The sequence below is a fragment of the Protopterus annectens genome, chromosome 9.part0 (assembly GCF_019279795.1).
Source record: "Protopterus annectens isolate FY-2018-M chromosome 9.part0, PAN1.0, whole genome shotgun sequence".
Lineage (NCBI taxonomy): Eukaryota > Metazoa > Chordata > Ceratodontiformes > Protopteridae > Protopterus > Protopterus annectens.
Genome location: NC_056743.1, coordinates 444,584,770 through 444,605,125, shown reverse-complemented (window position 1 = coordinate 444,605,125; position 20,356 = coordinate 444,584,770). Strand labels below are relative to the sequence as shown.

Sequence of the window (20,356 nt, the reverse complement as noted above, 5' to 3'; positions counted from 1 at the left end):
GCACTGACAGGATGGAACTCACACAGCAGCTTGTTTTGTTTTCTTTGGAACCTGACATAAAAGATCTATGTCAGTTAGTTGAGTTGGACGTTAGATGCTCATCACCTTGCATTGTGGAAGTAAGCATCTCAGCATCTGATCTTGCCTTGCTGTAATAATTAAGTTAGGTAGGGAACAGTTATTCTTTAGATGGTCAGGAAATACAGTGAGATTAGTTAACTAGTGTTTTTTTCTGTATCTTTTTGAATCTGTCTACTTGTGTTATTTTTATTTCCCCTGTGATTGAAACTCTGGTATTTATTGTACTTAGATATTTGATATTCTCATGTTTTCTATTTTATTATTAATTATTAAATATTTTATACCTTTCATTGTGGCTGGTTCCTTTAGAGAATACTTTTAACATCTTCAGAGTACTTGTGCTTATTTTAGTGATGCTTTGGCCTGTCTGAAAAGCTTGGCTGCTTTGGTTACACTCTCCAATCTATGTTACTATTGATTTTACTCAGTATAATTGGATACCCTTGTAAGAGCCTGAGAGTGATTGACTGGTGGCAGCATAGTTATCTTATAGTCTGAGCTGAAGGGGTACAGTTAGTAAATCTGTACCAGCCTTTCCCAGGAGAGTGTGTGTGTGGTGTGTGTGTGTGTGTAAATCAAATACCCAGGTGTGTGTGTGTCAGTTACTTGGAAACGGGACACAGTGCTCCAAAGTGAACATTGTTTGGCATCTGGAGAGACAGAGTCCAGTCCCCGGTCTGAAGCCTGTTCCCTCTGTGCTCTGGGGGAAATTGTGCTTGATGCATAGAGCTGCATCTGAAAATACTGTGTAAATTCATTCCTGTTTTTAGCAACCACCTCTCACCAGTGTCAGTGGTGAGGATTGAGGCTCCTGAATACTGGCCCAGGATAGGGAGGCAGTCACAATGACATCAGGGATCTATACATGAAGCCTACATTTCCTCCCTATGTAAAAAGTCACATATCACCTCCCTTATACAGGCAGTAATTTCAGTGGTGTATCTGATTTTAAACACATGGCAATACTGTCATTTCTCGCAGAGCTGCTGGAAAAATGGAATTTTTCCTTGGGTAGATAGCAAACTTTGGAAGTGTGATGGTGAAGAAAGAGGTAACCAGAACATTTTTTTTAGGGAATATAATGCATTGGGAAATTAAAAAAAAAAATCAGTACAGAGCATCTGTCAGAAATATTGGGTGAGCAAATGGTTGTAAGAAAGAAAGTGAACAATACATGCAGAATAATGTCGAGGAGGAGGAGTGAGGTTTAAGGAAGGCAGGAATTTAGTGATTTATGTAATGCTTGACTGAAAAACAGTTGTTATAAAGAAAGAAAACGTAATGCATAGTGTGTGTAAATGGAAAAAAATGTTAATGTTTTTTCTGTTAATGTATGTGTGCTTATGTCTTAAGTGATAATTTAATAAAGGTGATTAAAAAATAAAAGACAAGTTCCCAGAAAAGTGCGTCCACAAACAACTTCACTACTCCTTCAAAATCTTTTTTTCATTTTTACTTCCAAATCAACCCTTAATCCCTACTCAACCTGTCTTTCGGTCCATATACAGTACACCGTCTGCCTTACTGTCCTTTATGGACACTGTAAACAAAGCTAGGGTCTCAGGCAAATTTGTCTCCCCTTTACTCCTCGATCTGTCTAATTCATTCAATCAATCTCTCACTCCAGACTTGTACACCAGTTTTCAAATACTAGCTTATCACCCAGCACATTTAACTGGTTCCATAGCTACCTATTTAATGGGCATGAGTCTGTAAAATGGCAAGGCTCTCTCTCATTACCTAATACCATGGGTGTTACACAAGGCTCTGTTCCTGGCCCCCTCACACTTTAACATCTTCACCAACAATCTTTACCCATCCTCCTGTCAAGCCTCTCTCATTCATTATGCAGATGATTCCCACATCATTCACTATGCAGATGATTTTACACACACATGCTCTTCCAATAACATATTACGTCTTCGGCTAACTACACAAGAAGACTTAAGTGGCTCACTACTGCCCAACTTTTACTGAATCCTAAGAAAACTAAGGTTCTCCTGTTCATCCCAAAAATTCATAATGAAGACAAAAAAAAATTAAATATATTTAAAATATATTCACTGAGCAAAACTAAAAGAGAAGTAGTCACCCACACAAAATTGTTAGGAATGACTGAAGACAATCTCAAATTCAACCTTGATGTTTAAAATAATATAAAAAAAGAAACACCAGAAGCTAGGAATTCTCTAAAGGCACAACCACTTCTTGAACAACTCCACTAAAACACCCTTGCCACCACACACCTCCTATCCTCACTCCCATATGGAGCTCCAATCCTGTTCAAAATAACAAACCACCCTAAAAGCGACATTTGAGGTATGCTATAATAAAGTTGCAAAATTTGCAACTAATGCAACCCATTATACCCACCACTGCCTTGCACTCAAGACTCCAAACTGTCTTGAACTTCCCCAAAATATAAAATGTATAATTAGTATTTATAATATTATCTATAAACCATCAGCCTGGCCTGTCTTTAGTACTATTCTTAACAGCTACCACCCTAAAATATCTCTCTGGACGAAGAGCAAACTCCTCATTGTCATCCACAAAAAACACAGCCTCTACTTGTACTCTCTAGCTAAAAAAGCTGGCACTCCACATTCCTAGCCATTAGATTTAACTCAAACTGGCACTCATTCAAACTAACACTAAAAGAATTACTACCAGAGTCTTGGCTTTGCTCCTGTACCACTCCTGGATGAACTCTCAACCTCCGTCACACTACTGTTTTTCAGTGTCTGTTTTTGTCTCCACCGCTACTTATATTTATAGTCCATATACTTAAGAATCATATTTTATTCCTACTCATTAAATTATTTTTTTTCAAATTCTCTTTACATCTAAACTTTTCTAATGTAAAATGTCTCAGTTTGTATTAAATTTAAATTTTTCTGCTGAATATTTGCCTCCGCTTCTACTGCTCAACAAAACAGCTGTATGATACCTGTTTATTTCTAATGTTTTTCTTGCTTGTATTGATTTGTCTGACTTCTCTTAAAGTTGTATTTTTCATTCATGTAACTTGCATTGTTCTTGCTTTTCTTTCTTGCTATATCATGAAATTTGTATTTTTCTTTCTTATCGTATTTGCTATAGCCGGAGATTTTCTCCTGGACATCTGCTGAAAATGGATACTATAAACCCAGTCAGACTTTCCCGGTAAACAAATGTCAATATACAGAAATAAATAAATAAAAAATTTACTATCATAAGAAAGAAATAAAAATCACAATTAAAAACACAGCAGACCTTACAACCCTCAGTGAAACAGGGTAACTTTTACTCCATGTATTAAAATACACCATACAACCACACTAAGATAGCAACAAAGTTTTAAAACAAACAAAAAGGCAACTTGAAGAATACTGTTTTGGATGACTTCTCAGATGTGAAAACAATCTCATTCAGAACTGGATAGCTGGAATTATGATGCACACTGCATACAAGGGGAACACTAGAGACATGCATCACTGAAACGATTTCTGGGGCTCTTAGAAAAAAAAATTTAGACCATTCATCATGAGAAGATTCATGGCAGATTAACAGATTTTTTTTCATTGTGCAAAACTACTGGGATAACCCAGGAGAATGATAACAGTAAGATAAATTCTTGCAAGACGGCAAAAAGTACCATGATGGCTTACATCTGACAAAACAAAAGTCATATGGATATTTGTTGGATGATGCACTACAAGCCATATTTCATGAGCTCTGGGTTATATTTTTGAGAAGTTAGATTGTTAATGAAACATTTTTAACAAAATGGTCTAAAAACTTAGCACATGACCTTTGGTAGCTATATGGAGGGAAATAAGTCTCACCTGGGAAAACAGTTTTATGTCTGCCGGTTATTACAGAGGATTAAGACTTTTGAGTTCTTAATAAGCTGCTTGCTGTAATCAACGGTTTGACTCCCTCAGCCTTCATCTAACTACTGTTTAAGTCACTTTAACCATACAATAGTCTGAAAATGGCCAAGTGTCCAGTCTGCTATCACATTTAGAAAAGAAATAAAAAAACTCTCTGTTTTGCTGAAATATGATAGTCACAAGTAGATGCTTAAAAACAGCCCAACAGAAACAGTTTTGTGCATTGTGTGTCTGTCCATGTTGCTGCAGTCATAAAATTCAAAACTCTGTTTTGGTCAAAAAATGAAGTAGCTTTTCATGACACATTACCTTACCCCAGGAAGTAAAGACAGCTGCTCATGATGGCTTAGACTGCTATTCAGAAATGATGGGCAATTAGACATGTGACAGTTAATTCTAAAGCAAAAACAGAAGCATTGCTCACCCTGCCACAACCTTCCACTTTCTGCTCCATCTCTCTCCAGGCAGAAATCAGCTTTTCTGATGCTGAAAGCAAAAAGGTATAATCCATCAAAAAGTTATTAACTTTTTTTAAGTATTAATTGAAACACACAAACATACACACACACTAATGGCCCATCAAATGCTTCCACAGCACAAGATCTAATAAATGGAGCCTTGCCTCAAAGAGGCAACTGCCCGCATTACATAAGCCAAGTACCCACCCTGTAACACTTGATGCCCTACTCATTCGCATTTAATGCCCCGACAAACACTGACAACATACAGCCATGATTCATACACTGCTGCAGAAACTCATCAGTCCCACTCTTGTACATATGCAACACGTGCCTTACGCAAAAATCATGCCAAATATCTGGAAATCAGCCACTGGCAAACCTTTACCTAAGCAAAGCAAGCCAACTACATCACATGTCCATCCCATCTTCCTCTTCATCAACCTCGGTAAGACATTTGGAAAACTAATCTACACTCAGCTAGTTCAATACATACATCAATAAGTAACAAACTACTATCTCATAAAACATGGCTTTTTGGATTGAAATTAATATGATTGTAATGTGGACACTAACAAACAAAATACTCCTTAATATAGACAAAGGGCTGTTTACAGGAGCAGTCTTTATCAACATAACTAAAGCTTTTGATCAGGTAGACCTCGCCATTCTTATAACACATATGTTAGAAATAGGTATACTTCAGGAAGCAACTCTCTGGTTACACAACTACCTCCCCAACACATACTTATTTAAGTTAGCACCTCCATGTCTTCCAAAGCCCCGTAAATCAAAGACACTCTTCTGGGATCAATCCTGGCACCATTATTTTTGTCCGTCTTTATCAACAAACTTCCCTATGACATATCTCAACTCCTAATCTCGATGTATGCTGATGATATGCTATTATTCCACTCCAGTGATTCCCTAACCACCAATGAACACCACCTATAATCCCAATTCAACAAACTATCAGCTTGGATTTCTAACAAAAAAAACCTACACCTGGATCCTACTAAAACAAAATGCATGACGTTTGGCACACACCTAGACTCAAAATTCAATAACTCTTTGCACATCAGATCAGCAGACAATACACACATTAAAATATCTCTTCTTTTAAATACCTAGGAATCTGGCTGGACTCCCCCCCCCCCTTTCATACCCAACTAGACAAAACTAAATTAAAAATAAATGACCTTTTATTCTGGGCCAGGCAAATATCCCACTTTCTATCCTATACTATGAGATCAGCCGTTTGGCAAACTATTTACTGCCACTGCTTCAAAAATAATTCAAATTCTTTTCAATAATGTGCAGATTTATCACTCTCTTCAATAGACAATAAACCCACTGTTCAAACAAGCAGTAGCCAAACTGTTTCCAGTCAGAGAGCAGGTCTCTTAATGGCCTGTCACTTGCTGATACTCCTGCACTCAGATTCACTTACCCTGTTAACCGCCATGCTCTAACCAGGAACACCGTCCTAAAATTTCATAAACCAAGACCACAATGGCCATTGCCCAAAACACCATTCTCCAAACTTCAGTGTATTAGGCGTAACTTCTCTACCCTAGGCCCAAACTATGGAAATCTTTTCCACCTCATCTCAAAGATATTACCTTTAACTGGGTCAACATTACCATGTCGAAAGACGTGTTCGCTGAACACTTCTTAACTGACATGGAAATAGCGACCCTTTAAAATCCCGAACGGCCGCTTCAGCTAATCTCTTCACAGGGGGGAAAAAAAAAATCACTCTGCCATCACTGGAGATTTGCCCTTTTCCCCACTGTAGTGTGATATCGGAGTTGGTATATTTAATTAGGGGTGGGGGGGCACAGCCCCCCACTATGAAGAGTTTGAAAGTGTGTGTGTGTGTGTATACAGCCGAGCGATTTTTTCCCCCCTGGGAAAACATTTGCTGAAGTAGCTGTTCGGGATTTTAACAGGTCGATATTTCTGTGTCAATTAAGATGTGTTCTGTGAACACGTCCTTCGACATGGTAATATAGATCCCCTTTAACCAACATTCAGAGCTTAGCTGAAATCAAAGCAAAATTAAAGTTTGTAAATAGGACACACAATATAACACCTCTTCCACTTTTATCAACAACTCACTCTATCACATAATTCCTGTCTGTGTAGGCGTTTACTAAATCTCTTAAACCATCTTCTCACTCCTTCATTCCTTTCCCATTTATTCATTTATTTCTACTTCTCTCTTTCTCTTCCGCCTCTTACATTGTATATATGTAAACTGCGATAGCCTGAATACACTGCAAACTGTAACAAAACATTTTTATTTGTTACTAAGATGTTATAAAATTAGTTAATGTTATATGTCCTACTTGCGCTAACTTTACCTGAAGACTGATAATTCAGCTAAGTAATGGACAGAAGTGTTCCTTGCATATGAAAGGTTATATGAATTTATGTAGACTTATGTTATGTGTGTGTGTCTGCATGCACCCACAGGTATATAGATGTTATGTGAGAAGGTTCTGTGAGTCTATGTATGTATGTGTGCAGCCGTCTGTGGTAGAAGAATTCCACTTGGTGACCTGTGGCTGCAATACATGGAGAGATCATGGATGCAGAAAGGGTGCGTGTGTGTACACAAACAGGTAAAAGGACATTATGTGAGAAGGTTCTGTGAGTGTATGTATGCATGTGTGCAGCTGTTTGTGGTAGATGACCTGTGACTGCAATACATGGACAGATCATGGACGCAGAGAATGTGTGTGTGTGTAGAGGGACATTATGTTAGAAGGTTCTGTGAGTATATGTATGTGTGCAGCTATCTGTGGCAGAAGAATTCCACCTGGTGACCTGTGACTGCAACACATGGAGAGATCATGGAGACAGAGAAAGAGACAGAATGTGTGTGTGTGTGTGTGTGTGTGTGTGTGTGTGTGTGTGTGTGTGTGTGTGTGTGTGTGTGTGTGTGTGTATGTGTGTCTCTATTTGTAAGTGTGTCTGTGTGTCTGTGCAGGCTGTATGACTTTGAATGCTCTGTATTATTTAAAAAGGGAAGGCTGATTACAACAGGACTGTGATCTATAGTAGCTCTGCTCTAATTAGTCTCTTCTGTCCAAATGTAGCTGGTTTACATATTGTGTGCGTGTATTTATATGTGTGACTGTTGTTATCTGTGTGTGTGTGTGTGTGTGTGTGTGTGTGTGTGTGTGTGTGTGTGTGTGTGTGTGTGTGTGTGTGTGTGTGTGTGTGTGTATTTGTGTGATGGGGAACGGTGTGACTGTGTTTGATCTGCTAGGTGGCTATGCTAACTACTAGCATAACTTTCTGATGAAGTCTGCTTTGGGCAATTTTTATTCTTGTGATTAAAGAAACTGTGGTCTGCTTACACGGAATTTTGATTTGTTTTTGTTTTTTGTAGAGTTTCATCTTTTTGTGATATGCTAACTACTAGCACAGAGTGGTAGGTCGCCCAGCTGAGCAGCTGTTAAAACTGCCTAAATAAGTGATTCATAGTCGAGCAGATTAAGTTTAAATTAAACAAAGTGCTATTCAGAAAGCATGACTATGAGTAAGAGTTTAGCACAGCAACACAATGCAGCCTGTCTGAGCAGCATGAGTTGCACTGCTGCACCTTTCTCAATGATTCTCGACATAATGTTACTCTATCTTCCAAAACTCTAACATTTCTAAATAACCTACACATAATACACACTGGATAGAAGTATGAAGTCAAAAGCCTGCTTCACAAAAAGCTTTTTATGTAAGGGTTCTCATCAGAACATGCTCAAACAGATGTTTCTGTGCTATGTCTCCTATATCCCCCTGCTTTTCCCTCTGCAGCCCCAATACATATTAACATCACCTCCAACATCACATTAGGTTAGACTAGGTTAATTCAGTCCATAGGAGGAAGTGGCTTCCTACTTCATAAACAGTTATCTTAGACACATTCATTCCCCACTCACTCCTTTCACTTGTTATATTACTGTAACCGCAATAATACCTACCATCTGCACATCTGTAACAGTTTGTAACTCATTTCAGCTTCTGACTACCATCTACATTTTCAGACTTCTGGTTCCCTCCAATCCACTGCATGGGTACAGTTCATTCTCTAATTACAACATCCTTATTCCTGTACCTCTCCAGTCTAAATTAAAGTCACAGTTCTAGAAACCATCTTTATAAAATGGTGTCTTTTCAGAAGTAAGATTAAGCCTGTGCCTTCCATTCTTTCTGATAGTTCTCCACCATCTTCCTAACAGTCCTGTCAACCTCCCTTGTCCAGTAGTTAAGTCGTTCATTAAATTATCTTTTTTTCCTTTATTTACTGCTTGGTTCAGTTAATATTTCTTTCAGTATTTATCCAAGAGTAGTGCTAGTTTCTAAATGTCCTACACCTCAGAAAACATAAATCTAGACATTCTCAAGGGATACCAGAGTTCTGTTTTCACAATTGTCAGACTAAGTTATTGAGCTCAGTACCTTTGTACTGCTGTTGTCCACTTCGGTGTTCCACCTCTACTCATGCTAATCATTTTACCCCTAAATCATTACAGCCAGGATTTTCTTTACCTTCACACTTTCTCAACTTCCACATTTCCTTCATGTACCAGTCTGCTGCATTCCTTAAATGTCCACATATCCTTGAATAACCAAATCAAGCGGTGTCCAGTCACACTTTTGTATAATCTACCTGCTGTTAAAGTGCCCGTTACTATGTAGCATCAGCAAGAGAACTTTTGGCCTGAATTTCAGTACTGTGAATTCCCTAATCATTAGCTTCCCTCAAATCTAAAGTGTTTCATCTCCTGCATGAATATTACTGCTCAGCCAACATCTAGTCTACTGAAACTGTACCCAGGGAAGCGGTTGTGTGTGTACAAATTATATCCAGGGAACAGGTTGTGTGTACAAATTATATCCAGGGAACAGGTTGTGTGTGCACACATTATATCCAGAGAACAGGTTGTGTGTGTACAAATTATATCTAGGGACCAGGCTACGTCTGTACAAATTATATCCAGGAACCAGGCTATGTCTGTACAAATTATATCCAAGGAACAGGCTACATCTGTACAAATTATATCCAGGGACCAGGCTACGTCTGTACAAATTATATCCAGGGACCAGGCTACGTCTGTACAAATTATATCGGGGGACCAGGCTGTGTGTGTACAAATTATATCCAGGAACCAGGCTGTGCGTACACAAAGTATGTATCCAAGGGCAAGGCTGTGTGTGTACAAAGTATTTATCCAAGGACTGTGTGTGTGTGTACAAAGTATGTATCCAGGGACTGTGTGTGTACAATATGTATCCAGGGACCAAGCTGTGTGTGTGTACAAAGTATGTATCCAAGGACCAGGCTGGGTCTGTACAAATTATATCCAGGGACAAGGCTGTGTGTACAATTATATCCAGGGACCAGGCTATGTGCGTACAAAGTGTGTATCCAAGGGCAAGGCTGTATGCGTACAAAGTATTTATCCAAGGACTGTGTGTGTACAAAGTATGTATCCAGGGACCAGGCTGTGTGTGTACAAATCATGTATCCACGGACCCGGCTGTGTCTGTGCAAAGTATGTATCCAAGGACCAGCCTGTGTGTGTACAAAGTATGTATCCAAGGACCAGGCTGCGTCTGTACAAATTATATTCAGGGATTTGGCTGTTTGCGTACAAATTATATCCAGGGACCAGGCTGTTTGTGTACAAATTATATCCAGGGACCAGGCTGTGTCTGTACAAATTATATCCAGAGACCAGGCTGTGTGTGTGTGTGTGTGTGTACAACTCATGTATCCAGGGACCCGGCTGTGTCTGTACAAAGTATGTATCCGAGGGACCAGCCTATGTGTGTGTATACAAAGTATGTATCCAAGGACCAGACTGCGTCTGTACAAATTATATCCAGGGACCTGGCTGTTTGCGTACAAATTATATCCAGGGACCAGGCTGTTTGTGTACAAATTATATCGAGGGACCAGCCTGTTTGTGTACAAATTATATCCAGAGACCAGGCTGTGTCTATACAAATTAGGTATCCAGGGACCCAGCTGTGTCTGTACAAATTACGTATCCAGGGACCCAGCTGTGTCCGTACAAATTATGTATCCAGGGACCGGGCTGTGTCTGTACAAATTATGTATCCAGGGACCGGGCTGTGTCTGTACAAATTATGTATCCAGGGACCGGGCTGTGTCTGTGCAAATTATGTATCCACGGACCCACTGTGTCTGTACAAATTATGTATCCAGGGACCAGGCTGTGTATGTACAAATTATGTATCCAGGGACCAGGTTGTGTCTATATAAAGTATGTATCCAGGGACTAGTCTGTGTCTGTACAAATTATATATCCAGGGACCAGGCTGTGTCTGTACAAATTACATATCTTGTGACCAGGCTGTGTCTGTACAAATTATATATCTTAGGACCAATCTATATGTGCTCAAAATATGTATCTGGGGACCAGGCGGTGTGTGCACAAAGTATGTATGTAGGGACCTGGCTGTATCTGTACAAATTATGTACCTTGGGACCAGGGCTGTGTGCATACAAATCATGTTCCTTGGGACCAGGGCTGTGTCTGTACAAATTATGTACCTTGGGACCAGGCTGTGTGTGTACAAAGGATGCATCCAGGGACCAGGCTGTGTGCGTACAAAGTATGTATGCAGGAACCAGGTTGTATCTGTACAAAATTTGTATCCAGGGACCAGGCTGTGTGTATATGAAGTATGTATCCAGGGATCTGGCTGTGTCTGTATAAAGTATGTATCCAGGGACCTGGCAGTGTGTGTACAAAGTACGTATCTGGAGACCAGGCTGTGTCTGTAGAAAGTATGTATCCAGGGTCCAGGCTGTGTGTGTACAAAGTATGTATCCAGACCAGACTGTGTATGTACAAAGTATGTATCCAGGGACCAGACTGTCAGTACAAATTATGCATCTCAGGACCAGGCTGTGTATGTACAAAGTATGTACCTAGGGACCTGGCTGTGTCTGTACATATTTTATATCCAGGGACCCAGCTGTCTCTGTGCAAATTGTGTATCCAGGGACCAAGCTGTGTCTGTACAAAGTATGCATCCAGGGACCTGGCTGTGTGTGTACAAAGTATGTGTCCGGGGGCCAGGCTGTGTCTGTACAAAGTATATCCAGAGACCAGGCTGTGTCTGTGCAAATTGTTTTATCCATGGACCAGGCTGTGTCTGTACAAATTGTATGCTGGATCATCTAATCAGCTTATCAAATAAATACATAAGAAAAAAACAAACTAATAAAAAGGGAGTAGCCATGGTGTGGATCAGGCATGTTTTTAGGAAAATAAAGTTTACTATGACATGGGTATTTTATTCTTCAGTTTATCAAAATTATCAATGCATTTCAACAAGCTGTTCAAACTAATGACTTACAGATGGCGTGAGATAATTAAGAATTGCTGCAAGTAGCAAAGTAATTTACATCTCGACAATCCAGGTACTACTGTAATCTTTGGTTTACATACGTACTAATGCCAAAGTCGATCTGCTCCCGGTACTTTTCAAGGTCGATCTGTATGCTGGTTTTAAAGAAGTCCAGCTTTGCTTTGAGCTTTTGAGAAGTAGATATCATAGAGTTCTTCTGCTTAGACAGGTTACTGTTGTAGCGAAGCAGGTTCATCCTAAACAAAATGGTAAACAGACAGAGTGGTCAGGAAAAAAAAAAAACAGATTTTTTTGTACCATTGACTATAGTTGATGAAGCTGGACTGATTAGTGGGATACAAACTCATCTCTCCCATCCATGTGCGTCTGTTAGACAGTACTCCCTCACTTCTTTTTCTGAGAACGACCCCGCTGCATGCTGACCATCAGCCTTCCTCACAATACATTAGTCCATTCATTTTCATTCATGTGGTAATTTTGCTTTACTCTGTCTCATCAGCATTATATGGATTCATCTAAAGGAATAGCAACACATCACTCTGACTCTCCCACCCTCTGACACTGCAATAGGCTGGTAGCTTTGTTTTACACTGACACTTCTGCAATAGCTGGCATGCCATATACAGCAAATTTGAGAACTCCTTGTAACTGCGCAAAGTAAACAATATTTCAAAACAAAAGTAAGACATTAAATCTTTTATGTACAGTACAGTGACAGTTGCAGCTAGATGAAACTTCTAGAAACAGGAGTTGGAGAAGCAGATGGAAGTAGATGAGAATTGGTGATCAGGCTTGTTCACCCTGAAGGGGGGACAGCACAGAAAGTCTGATGACATGCCACCATAAAATGAAGGATTCATGCTCACATTTAAAGACTGATGGTGCACTTTCAATAAAGTAAGCATGGTAACGAGGTGTAGGCAGCATAAAGGAAAGAAGCACTGAACTGCCAAGAGGAAGACTTCATATGCCAGGAAAAAAACAGCCAACACTCACAGCAGCCTGCATTATAGCCTTCCAACCCAATGATCTCAGTGTGGCATCTGGGGAGTGAATGAGGAGACAGAAAAATGAGACCACCTGATGGTCAGCTTGCGGGGGGGGCAACAAGATTAAAAAACAGTATGCTAGCATGGCGTCTGCTATGCTCTCAAAATTACCCAGAATTACCAATTAAAATGCGTTTCTGATCAGGGCAATGGAGTGGAAGCTGATGAAATGCTGTAAATAAGGACTACCAGCACTAGAGAAGCTGTGTGATGTATGAGTGTAAAGCTGCTTGCTTATGCTCAGAAACAAAGAATTGCTATCAATACTTATAAAATTTGTTTGGCCTGCCTTCTACATTCGGCTATTAACATTTAAATTGTGAAGTGTTCTGACTTGTGGATACTGGGAAATCGTGAGCAGTACAAAAAAGAAAATAACTTGTACTACATTTTCCTTATGGCAGTACAAAACAATATGCCCATCCAGTCTGTCCTCTAAATGAATTTAACATTCTACCCCACCTCCATCCCTATCTTAACTCTTCACCCCTCCTCCATGTATCCCACACCATCCTAAATGCCTCTATAGATTGCCTAACTCACCAGTCATCCTGGTGGTCTATTCAGTGGGTCCACAACCTCCTCCATGTAGAAGTACTTTCACAGATTCAGGTATTACATGTTTCTCTCAAACTGCTGCCTGTGCCCCCTCCCATTTTTCCTGTTCAGGATAACCCTTTTACTTTTTACAGAGGTCTTGTGAACATAAATATTGTCCTTCCACTAGATGTCCTTCTGGTCTCTGACAGGAGAGCTCCAGCTCCTCCAGTCTACAGTAAATCTCATTCCTCTCCATTTCATGCATACTCTGAACTCCTTATAGTGACTGAATATTGTTCTCATTGCATGGCTTCCAGAACTGTATAAATTACTCTATTTCTCTGATTCTCAAGTTCATCTCTCTGACAAAGCACTTCAGCAACTACCCTTGTGATCTGCTACTGATGGTCTAGCCCAGATGTAATCAACACCCCAGACTTCTTTCCTGGTCACGACACCCGTTTCACTCCTAATGGATGATAACTCACACCAGGGTCGCTATGGCCAAAGTACACTGAACCTCAACTGCTACTTTTCAGTGCAAGTAGCCAGTCTTTCCAGATTCTTCCTTGGATTCTTCTTATGTTTCACAGTTGCACCTAATCTTGTCTGCCAGATGCTGTTCTCATTTCCCCTGAGACATACATCTGAAAAAAAAAAAACACAACGAAAAATACTTGATTCAGGATGGACCCCTGAAGTACTTCATTAGTCATTTCCTATATTCTTGACATCTCCTTCTTCACCACAATACTCACCATCTTAGCTATGCAGCAGTCCCTTCCCCAGTGTCAGTCTTGCCTGCACCCCATACAGTTTTTCCTAGCAGTTGTCTTAGTGAGGCCCAGCTGATCACACCTTCCAGAACTCTTCTGTCACTATCTTGTAACAGTAATAAAATAGTTTGCCTCCTTCTGCCCATGAACCCATGTTGACCTCTGTCCTAGAAATTACTGTCCTCTAGAAAATAACTTGTCATTTCCTCAAGATTCTCTCCATGACTTTTACTGCCATTGTTAGGCTAAGAGATGCACAATTTCATGGATTCTTCCTGCTCTATCCTTGTGCCATGTTTACTATCTTCCATTCTTCAAAGACTTGCGCAATGGCCAGTGATATTTTGAAGATCTTATTAGGGGAAATACCAGCACACTGTCCTCATTACTAATGACCCTGGGAGGCGATCCATCTGGTCCCTCTGCCTTACCTTTCCTTAAGGACAATCAGGTCCCTTTCCACCTCCTCACTATCTCAGCACCTGTTACCTGCTTTCCCTAATCGGTATTACTTCTCTGATTACAGCACTTTCCCTTTACTTTCTTTCACAAAGAATGAATAAATGTAATTATTCAATACCGCTGTTTTTCACAACTTTCTGATGTCTCCATTCCAACACTGCTCAGTCTGGTCACTCCTTTATTCCTTTCTGTTATGAAACTAAAAAGTCTTTGCTCCCTTTTTGATTCCTCATATTAATCCCCTTCTATCTTGCATTTTAATGCCCTCAGTCACTCTGCTAATTTATTATTTGCTTTACAATTTTATCCTTCCTCCAACTCCTCACCCTTGCCTTCCTTTCCAGTTGTATATACCTTTCTTATCTTCTGCCCTAATCACTTACTGCAGATTCCTACTCACACTGGCCTTCTACTTTTGCCCTTCTAGCTTTACCTCATGCCCTTGTCTACAGCCCTGAGTACTCTAGCCTTGAACCAGTCTGCAAGATTGTTTACTCTCTCAGTATGCTCCTAGATGCCCTAAATCATCTTTACCTTTTACAGAGTATCAAAAGGTTAGTCTGATTTTCAGTGAAAATAAATAATTTTGGCATTGTATCATAACTGTTTGTGAACAATTATAGTAGGAATAAACATTCTACAGCTTTCTAGTAATGAAGCTGAAATGACTCATTCATGAAAAAAAGAAACATGTTTCTGTTATGGCCCACCACTGGCCCAGTAATCAGGAAGTCTCAATCCTCACCACTAGCACCAGTGGGGGACATACACTGGGAGGATGACAAGTACACACACAGTAAAGTACAATTTCCCTTAAGAGCACACAGACACCACAGGCAGTCTGGGGCTGGTTTCTCCCTCTTTCTCCAGATCCCCAAGACGACTCCCCACTGGCACAGCCGTAGAGTTGAGATCTCAGCTGAGTGGTGAAGCCAAGACCTCCAGCACCCTCTCTGTCCAACCAGTGCTTCGTGTCCCTGTCCAAGTAAAAACACAAAAAAGCAGTTCAAAAGAACCAAAGCTGATAGAATATGCTGTTAAGCGCTTTACATTTACTAAATGGTAAACTTCATCAGACAATTACACAATACATTAAACATTGTTTAAATAGTAAAAAAGGCGCCAAAAAACAGTGATGTCACTAAATTGGTTAATCGGATTAGACAAGATAATACAATACTTAAAATATTCACAATACCCCCAAAAATACAAAATTATATACATATATATTAAATGCACTAATATTTATAAAATCTCTATTCCTAATTTTAAATGTGCAAACTTGCCTAAATAGGTTCATAGGTAGGTACTAGGCTATCTGCCCGAGGGCATTTATAAGCCTAGCCAGAGTGTGTCAGCTTTCGCCGCCCCATTGATTAATTAACTGATCCTCTGTCAAGCAGAGTCAATGAAGTGATGCCAGGGGTGTATTTTCTGTTACCCATCCACTCGTCAAGGTTTATCTTGAAGAGGGTTAGTGAGGGGCTCTGCCTGATGTAATTTGAATTTTTGTTCCAAAGCATGGGGAGTCTTCTGTGACAGAAATCTTTCCCTCCAGCATGTTCTATTAGTTGTTGTGGCGAGGTTTAGCTCACTACAGCGCGTGGCTCGCAGTGACTTTCTTGAGTTGGACATGGCTTTGTAAGTCAGGCAGAGATCACCTCTGAGTAAGCAATATGCCACTGAGTACAGCCGGAGTTTTTTCAGACGGGCTGCATAGGACATATGTTTGAGACCAGTAATCCTCTTGGTTTGGTATTTTTGTGGTCTTTCCAGCTGTTGGAAGTGTCTTGTGAGGTACTTCCCAAATGGGGCATTGTACTCTATGATGGGTCTAATGAGTGATGAGTACAGGGGCACTATAATCTCTATTTCTAGATGCGAACCCTTTAGTAATTAGATGGGCCACACAGAAAGATTTCCTAACTACTTTGGCAATATGATTGTCAAACGAGAGATTACTATCTACCTGGATCCCCAGATCTTATTACCTCTTCTGTATTAAGAGGGCTGTCACCTATGTGGTAATTCGTGGGTGTTTTGTTTTTCCCAAACGGGATGACTGTGCATTTTTTGGTATTTAGTTTGAGGCCATGACTTTGACACCAGGTGTCCGTCTCAGTAAGGCCCTTTTGCAGGATGTCCGTGTCAGCCGGAGAGTCAATTATGGCTTCCAGTTTGCAGTCATCGGCGAACTTGGTTAGCCATAGTCCTCCTGTGTTTGCCTGTACTTCTGAGAAGTATATGCCAAATAGTAGGGGTCCCAGGACCGAGCCTTGCAGGACACCACTTGTGACTGATTTAGAGTCGGACCTGGAGCCCAGTGGCTAGTCATTTCCATGAAGAGCATGGAGGTTCGGTGAAGGATTTAATTTTCAGTGTTATAGCCAAACCCTATGGGGTGGGGGGGACAAACAATAATTTTCAAAGGAGGTTATTAAATATGGAATCAAAATATATTATTAATTTTAATACTCTCTATCCCAATGGTATGAATTTGGAAATATGAAAAGAATTAACGGATGTTTCAGAAGAATTATCTTGGTATAAATTATTTAGTGTATTAGTAACATTAGTAATTTTACATGTAATAAAGTATAGTATAAGGCACAAATGCTTTTTTGTAAATGTGGCTTTAGATTTTGTAAATGTGGCTTTAAATTTTGGAGAAATGTTAATTGATTTCAATTAATGAAATGCTGGGTGGTTCAAATAGGACTGTGTTTGAGAACGTGAATTATTCCATGTGAAGGCGAAGGCCGAGGTACCAGAATCGTAATAAAATATTTTATTTATTTCCAGTCCGTGCTGTTATTTCCGTTACTGAGAAGTTTGGTTTATTTTGTTGTGTGGTGGATGTTTCCAGCATTTTGGTGTTTTTTGGTGAGAATATGTCCAGTAACAGAGCAGCGGGACCACCGGTGGTTGCAAGAAGCAATCGGAATATTTTTGTCCTGACTTCCATTTGGAAGGATACAGAAAAGAAGTTTGCCTCCAGTGACCCCTGGGCTTGTGGCGGTAATGACTGTTCTTTAAGTTTGAAGAATTAGAAAAATTGATGGTTAAAGAAGCAACTGTCTTTTATGACCTGAGGCTGTTGGAGAAATATGTTAGTTCTAACATCACACCAAGGGGACTCAGAGTAGACAGTTTACCTGCTTATGAATTTTCAGAGGAGGATGCAGATCTCTTTACGGAATGGAAAGAGATCCCTCTACAATGCACCTTGAATTGGCTGAAGGTGCTCATTAAGCGCAACGAAAGAGCGCTTATTAAAATGCGTTCTAGCATTGTAGAACTTCAAGAGACATTAATGAACGAGTCCTCAGAAGTAGATTTTGAACAGAATCTTAAGGACATTAAGGTGAGGGTGTCCAAGATTGAAATGCAGGTTATACATTGTAAAAAGAAAAAAATTGCACGAGACACCAATGACTATAAAACAGGGAAGATTTTTTCTAGGCAATACAGCTTTAAGAAGGGGCGTGGTAGATCTGCTATTAAGAATAGTAGAAGCAGATCCCGCGGCTCTAGAGATACTTCTATGTCATCTACAGAGATAGGCTCGGTGGGAAGGAAGAGCGTTTCCTTTGATGAATTGAACGCTGAAGTTGCATCTGGGTCCAGCGGTTCTAAAGAGACAATTTCATCGGAAAAGGAAAGTCCGGCCCAAAGGAAAGGGCAAGGCCGGCGGTTTCAGGAAAAAGGAAAAAGAAAGTGATTTTATTGATGTTAAGTTGTCAATCTCGCCTTCATTCTTGCTGGATGGGTTCGAGCGATCCCACTTGCTTTAGCTTAGGAACTCCTTTTACCAGCTCGAGGCAACCCTATATCCCATGATGCAAGGCGGAACTACCTCAGATCTCGTTTGCCGCTTAGCGAAAGAGGTCTCCTTTGCCAGCTGAGGTAAGTGATTTTCTGGTAAAATCAGAAAAAGCTTAGTTAGGAATTTAATTTCCCCTTTTAGTCTTAGTATAGTCTGTAGTATATTACAGCCTACCCTATTCCCTCCTTTTCAAACTTTATAACCCTTTTTATAACCTTTTGTATAAAGTTTTTAGGTAGGCCTAAAACCCTATTGGTTAATCCCTTCCTGTGTTGTGTGTAGGGGATTAATTTTGTGTGTTTGTTGGGGTTTTGTGTGTGTTACTTCCTCCTAGGATGTCTAGGGAAGGCAAGGTCTCAGGCTTTAAGAAGTGTGACCAGTGCTGTCAGAAAATGTCTCTGACAGACGGTCACACTTCTTGTGTGTACTGCCTGGGGCCTTTGCACCTGCAGGACTCCTGTGCTTTGTGTCACGCTTTTAGCCAGAGAGTCCTGCAGGAAAGGAGGAATAAGCTTATCCTCCGAGGCTTACTTAAGCCAGAAGGTTCTCCCTCTAAAGCAGGGTCTGGGAGACCTTCTAAACCACCGGCTCAGGCTTCAGTATCCAAGCCTCCTCCGGTGGCTTCGCCCGCTGGAACCGATGCATCTACCGTTAAAGTAGTAGCCGGCTGGCTCGATACCTTCTACTGTGGCCTTGTCGGCTCCGGCTGGAGCCGACACTTTATCCAGCATCGAGCCAAGAAACCGGCTCCATCTGGAGTTCAGGGACTTGCCCGATGGCCGACCGAAGAGATCTCGGTCCACTTCGATACTCAGTATCCATTCGGCTCCGGGGTCTCCTCTTTTGTCGGAGCGGAGCCATCGGAGCCGATCTTGAGATCTTCCAGGCTGTCTGACCACGACTTAGAGAGGGTGGTAAGCAGGCTATTGAAGTCTCAGGCACTGGCCCAAATGCTCCATAGCCCGTCTCAACAGACTGCCTTACCCCTTGAACTTCCTCCTCCGACTCCACACCAGAGTTCGGAGCCGGAGCTTCGGGACAGCGACTGTTTCGATGCGGAGCCGATACATCCTTCGCTCCATCGTCCTCGGCTCCGATCTCCTCCTTGAGGCCTTCCTTGGAGGATCCGGTCATCGGGTTTTCACTGTCGGCTCCGAGGGGCTAGTGGCATCGGACCCTTGTCCACCTCCCTCTCGGGCCTCGGAGCCTTCCCTCTCATTGGAGAAGGGAATTCCTGTTTCTTCGAGCGGGATATTCCGGTCTCCCGGGAGGGAGCCTTTGAGGTGATGAAGAGTGTCCTGGCCTCTGAGCCTGGTCAACGGTCTATCCCTCTAGCTCCTCCCTCATCAGTGCCTGCAGATGCCTCTTGCCAGCCTCTTGCTCTCAGGCCCAGGGATCCATCGCCCAGGTTTCCCCACTGGGAATTTCCTCCTCTTCGAGGTTTCTCCTGATCCTGCAGGGGAACCCTCGGAAGAGGACGTAAGAGGAAACACACAGACTCCCTGAGTCTACTACATCTGATACCGACTTAGATGAGTCGGAGGGTTCACGGTCCCCCTCTGAGGATGTCTCCTTTTCAGACATCCTGAGCTCCTCAAACAGAGGGGAATTGGCCCTCCATTGACCCCTCCGAGAATGAGTCGGTATACCTGGAGGCTTTTGGATTCCGACCCTCCACCTCCTGGGTGTCTCACCCACTTATGCAGGTAGTGGCTTATGGGCGGGCAACTCCAGATTCTGTGGAACCTGTCCCCAGAAGACCATCCAAATTCATTACGGCCCCTTCGGACAAACAGTTCCTTTCAAGGGTGTCTCGGTGGATGCTATGGTGGTGGCGGCTGCCACTAAGAAGGAACTGGCGGGTCCTTCAGTACCT

The 20,356-nt window shown here is 41.3% G+C and overlaps 1 protein-coding gene across 2 annotated transcripts in view; it reads right to left on the bottom strand.

Annotated features, from left to right (window-relative positions):
• IKBKB (inhibitor of nuclear factor kappa B kinase subunit beta) overlaps nt 1-20,356 on the bottom strand; it is a 1,482,168-nt gene that overhangs the window by 275,455 nt on the left and 1,186,357 nt on the right. For both annotated transcript variants that reach the window (XM_044082985.1, XM_044082984.1), the window contains 2 exons: nt 11,912-12,063; nt 4,381-4,442 (listed from right to left, as the gene is read on the bottom strand). In XM_044082985.1, the coding sequence (XP_043938920.1) occupies nt 4,381-4,442; nt 11,912-12,063 (214 nt within the window). The remainder of the gene's footprint in view (nt 1-4,380; nt 4,443-11,911; nt 12,064-20,356) is intronic.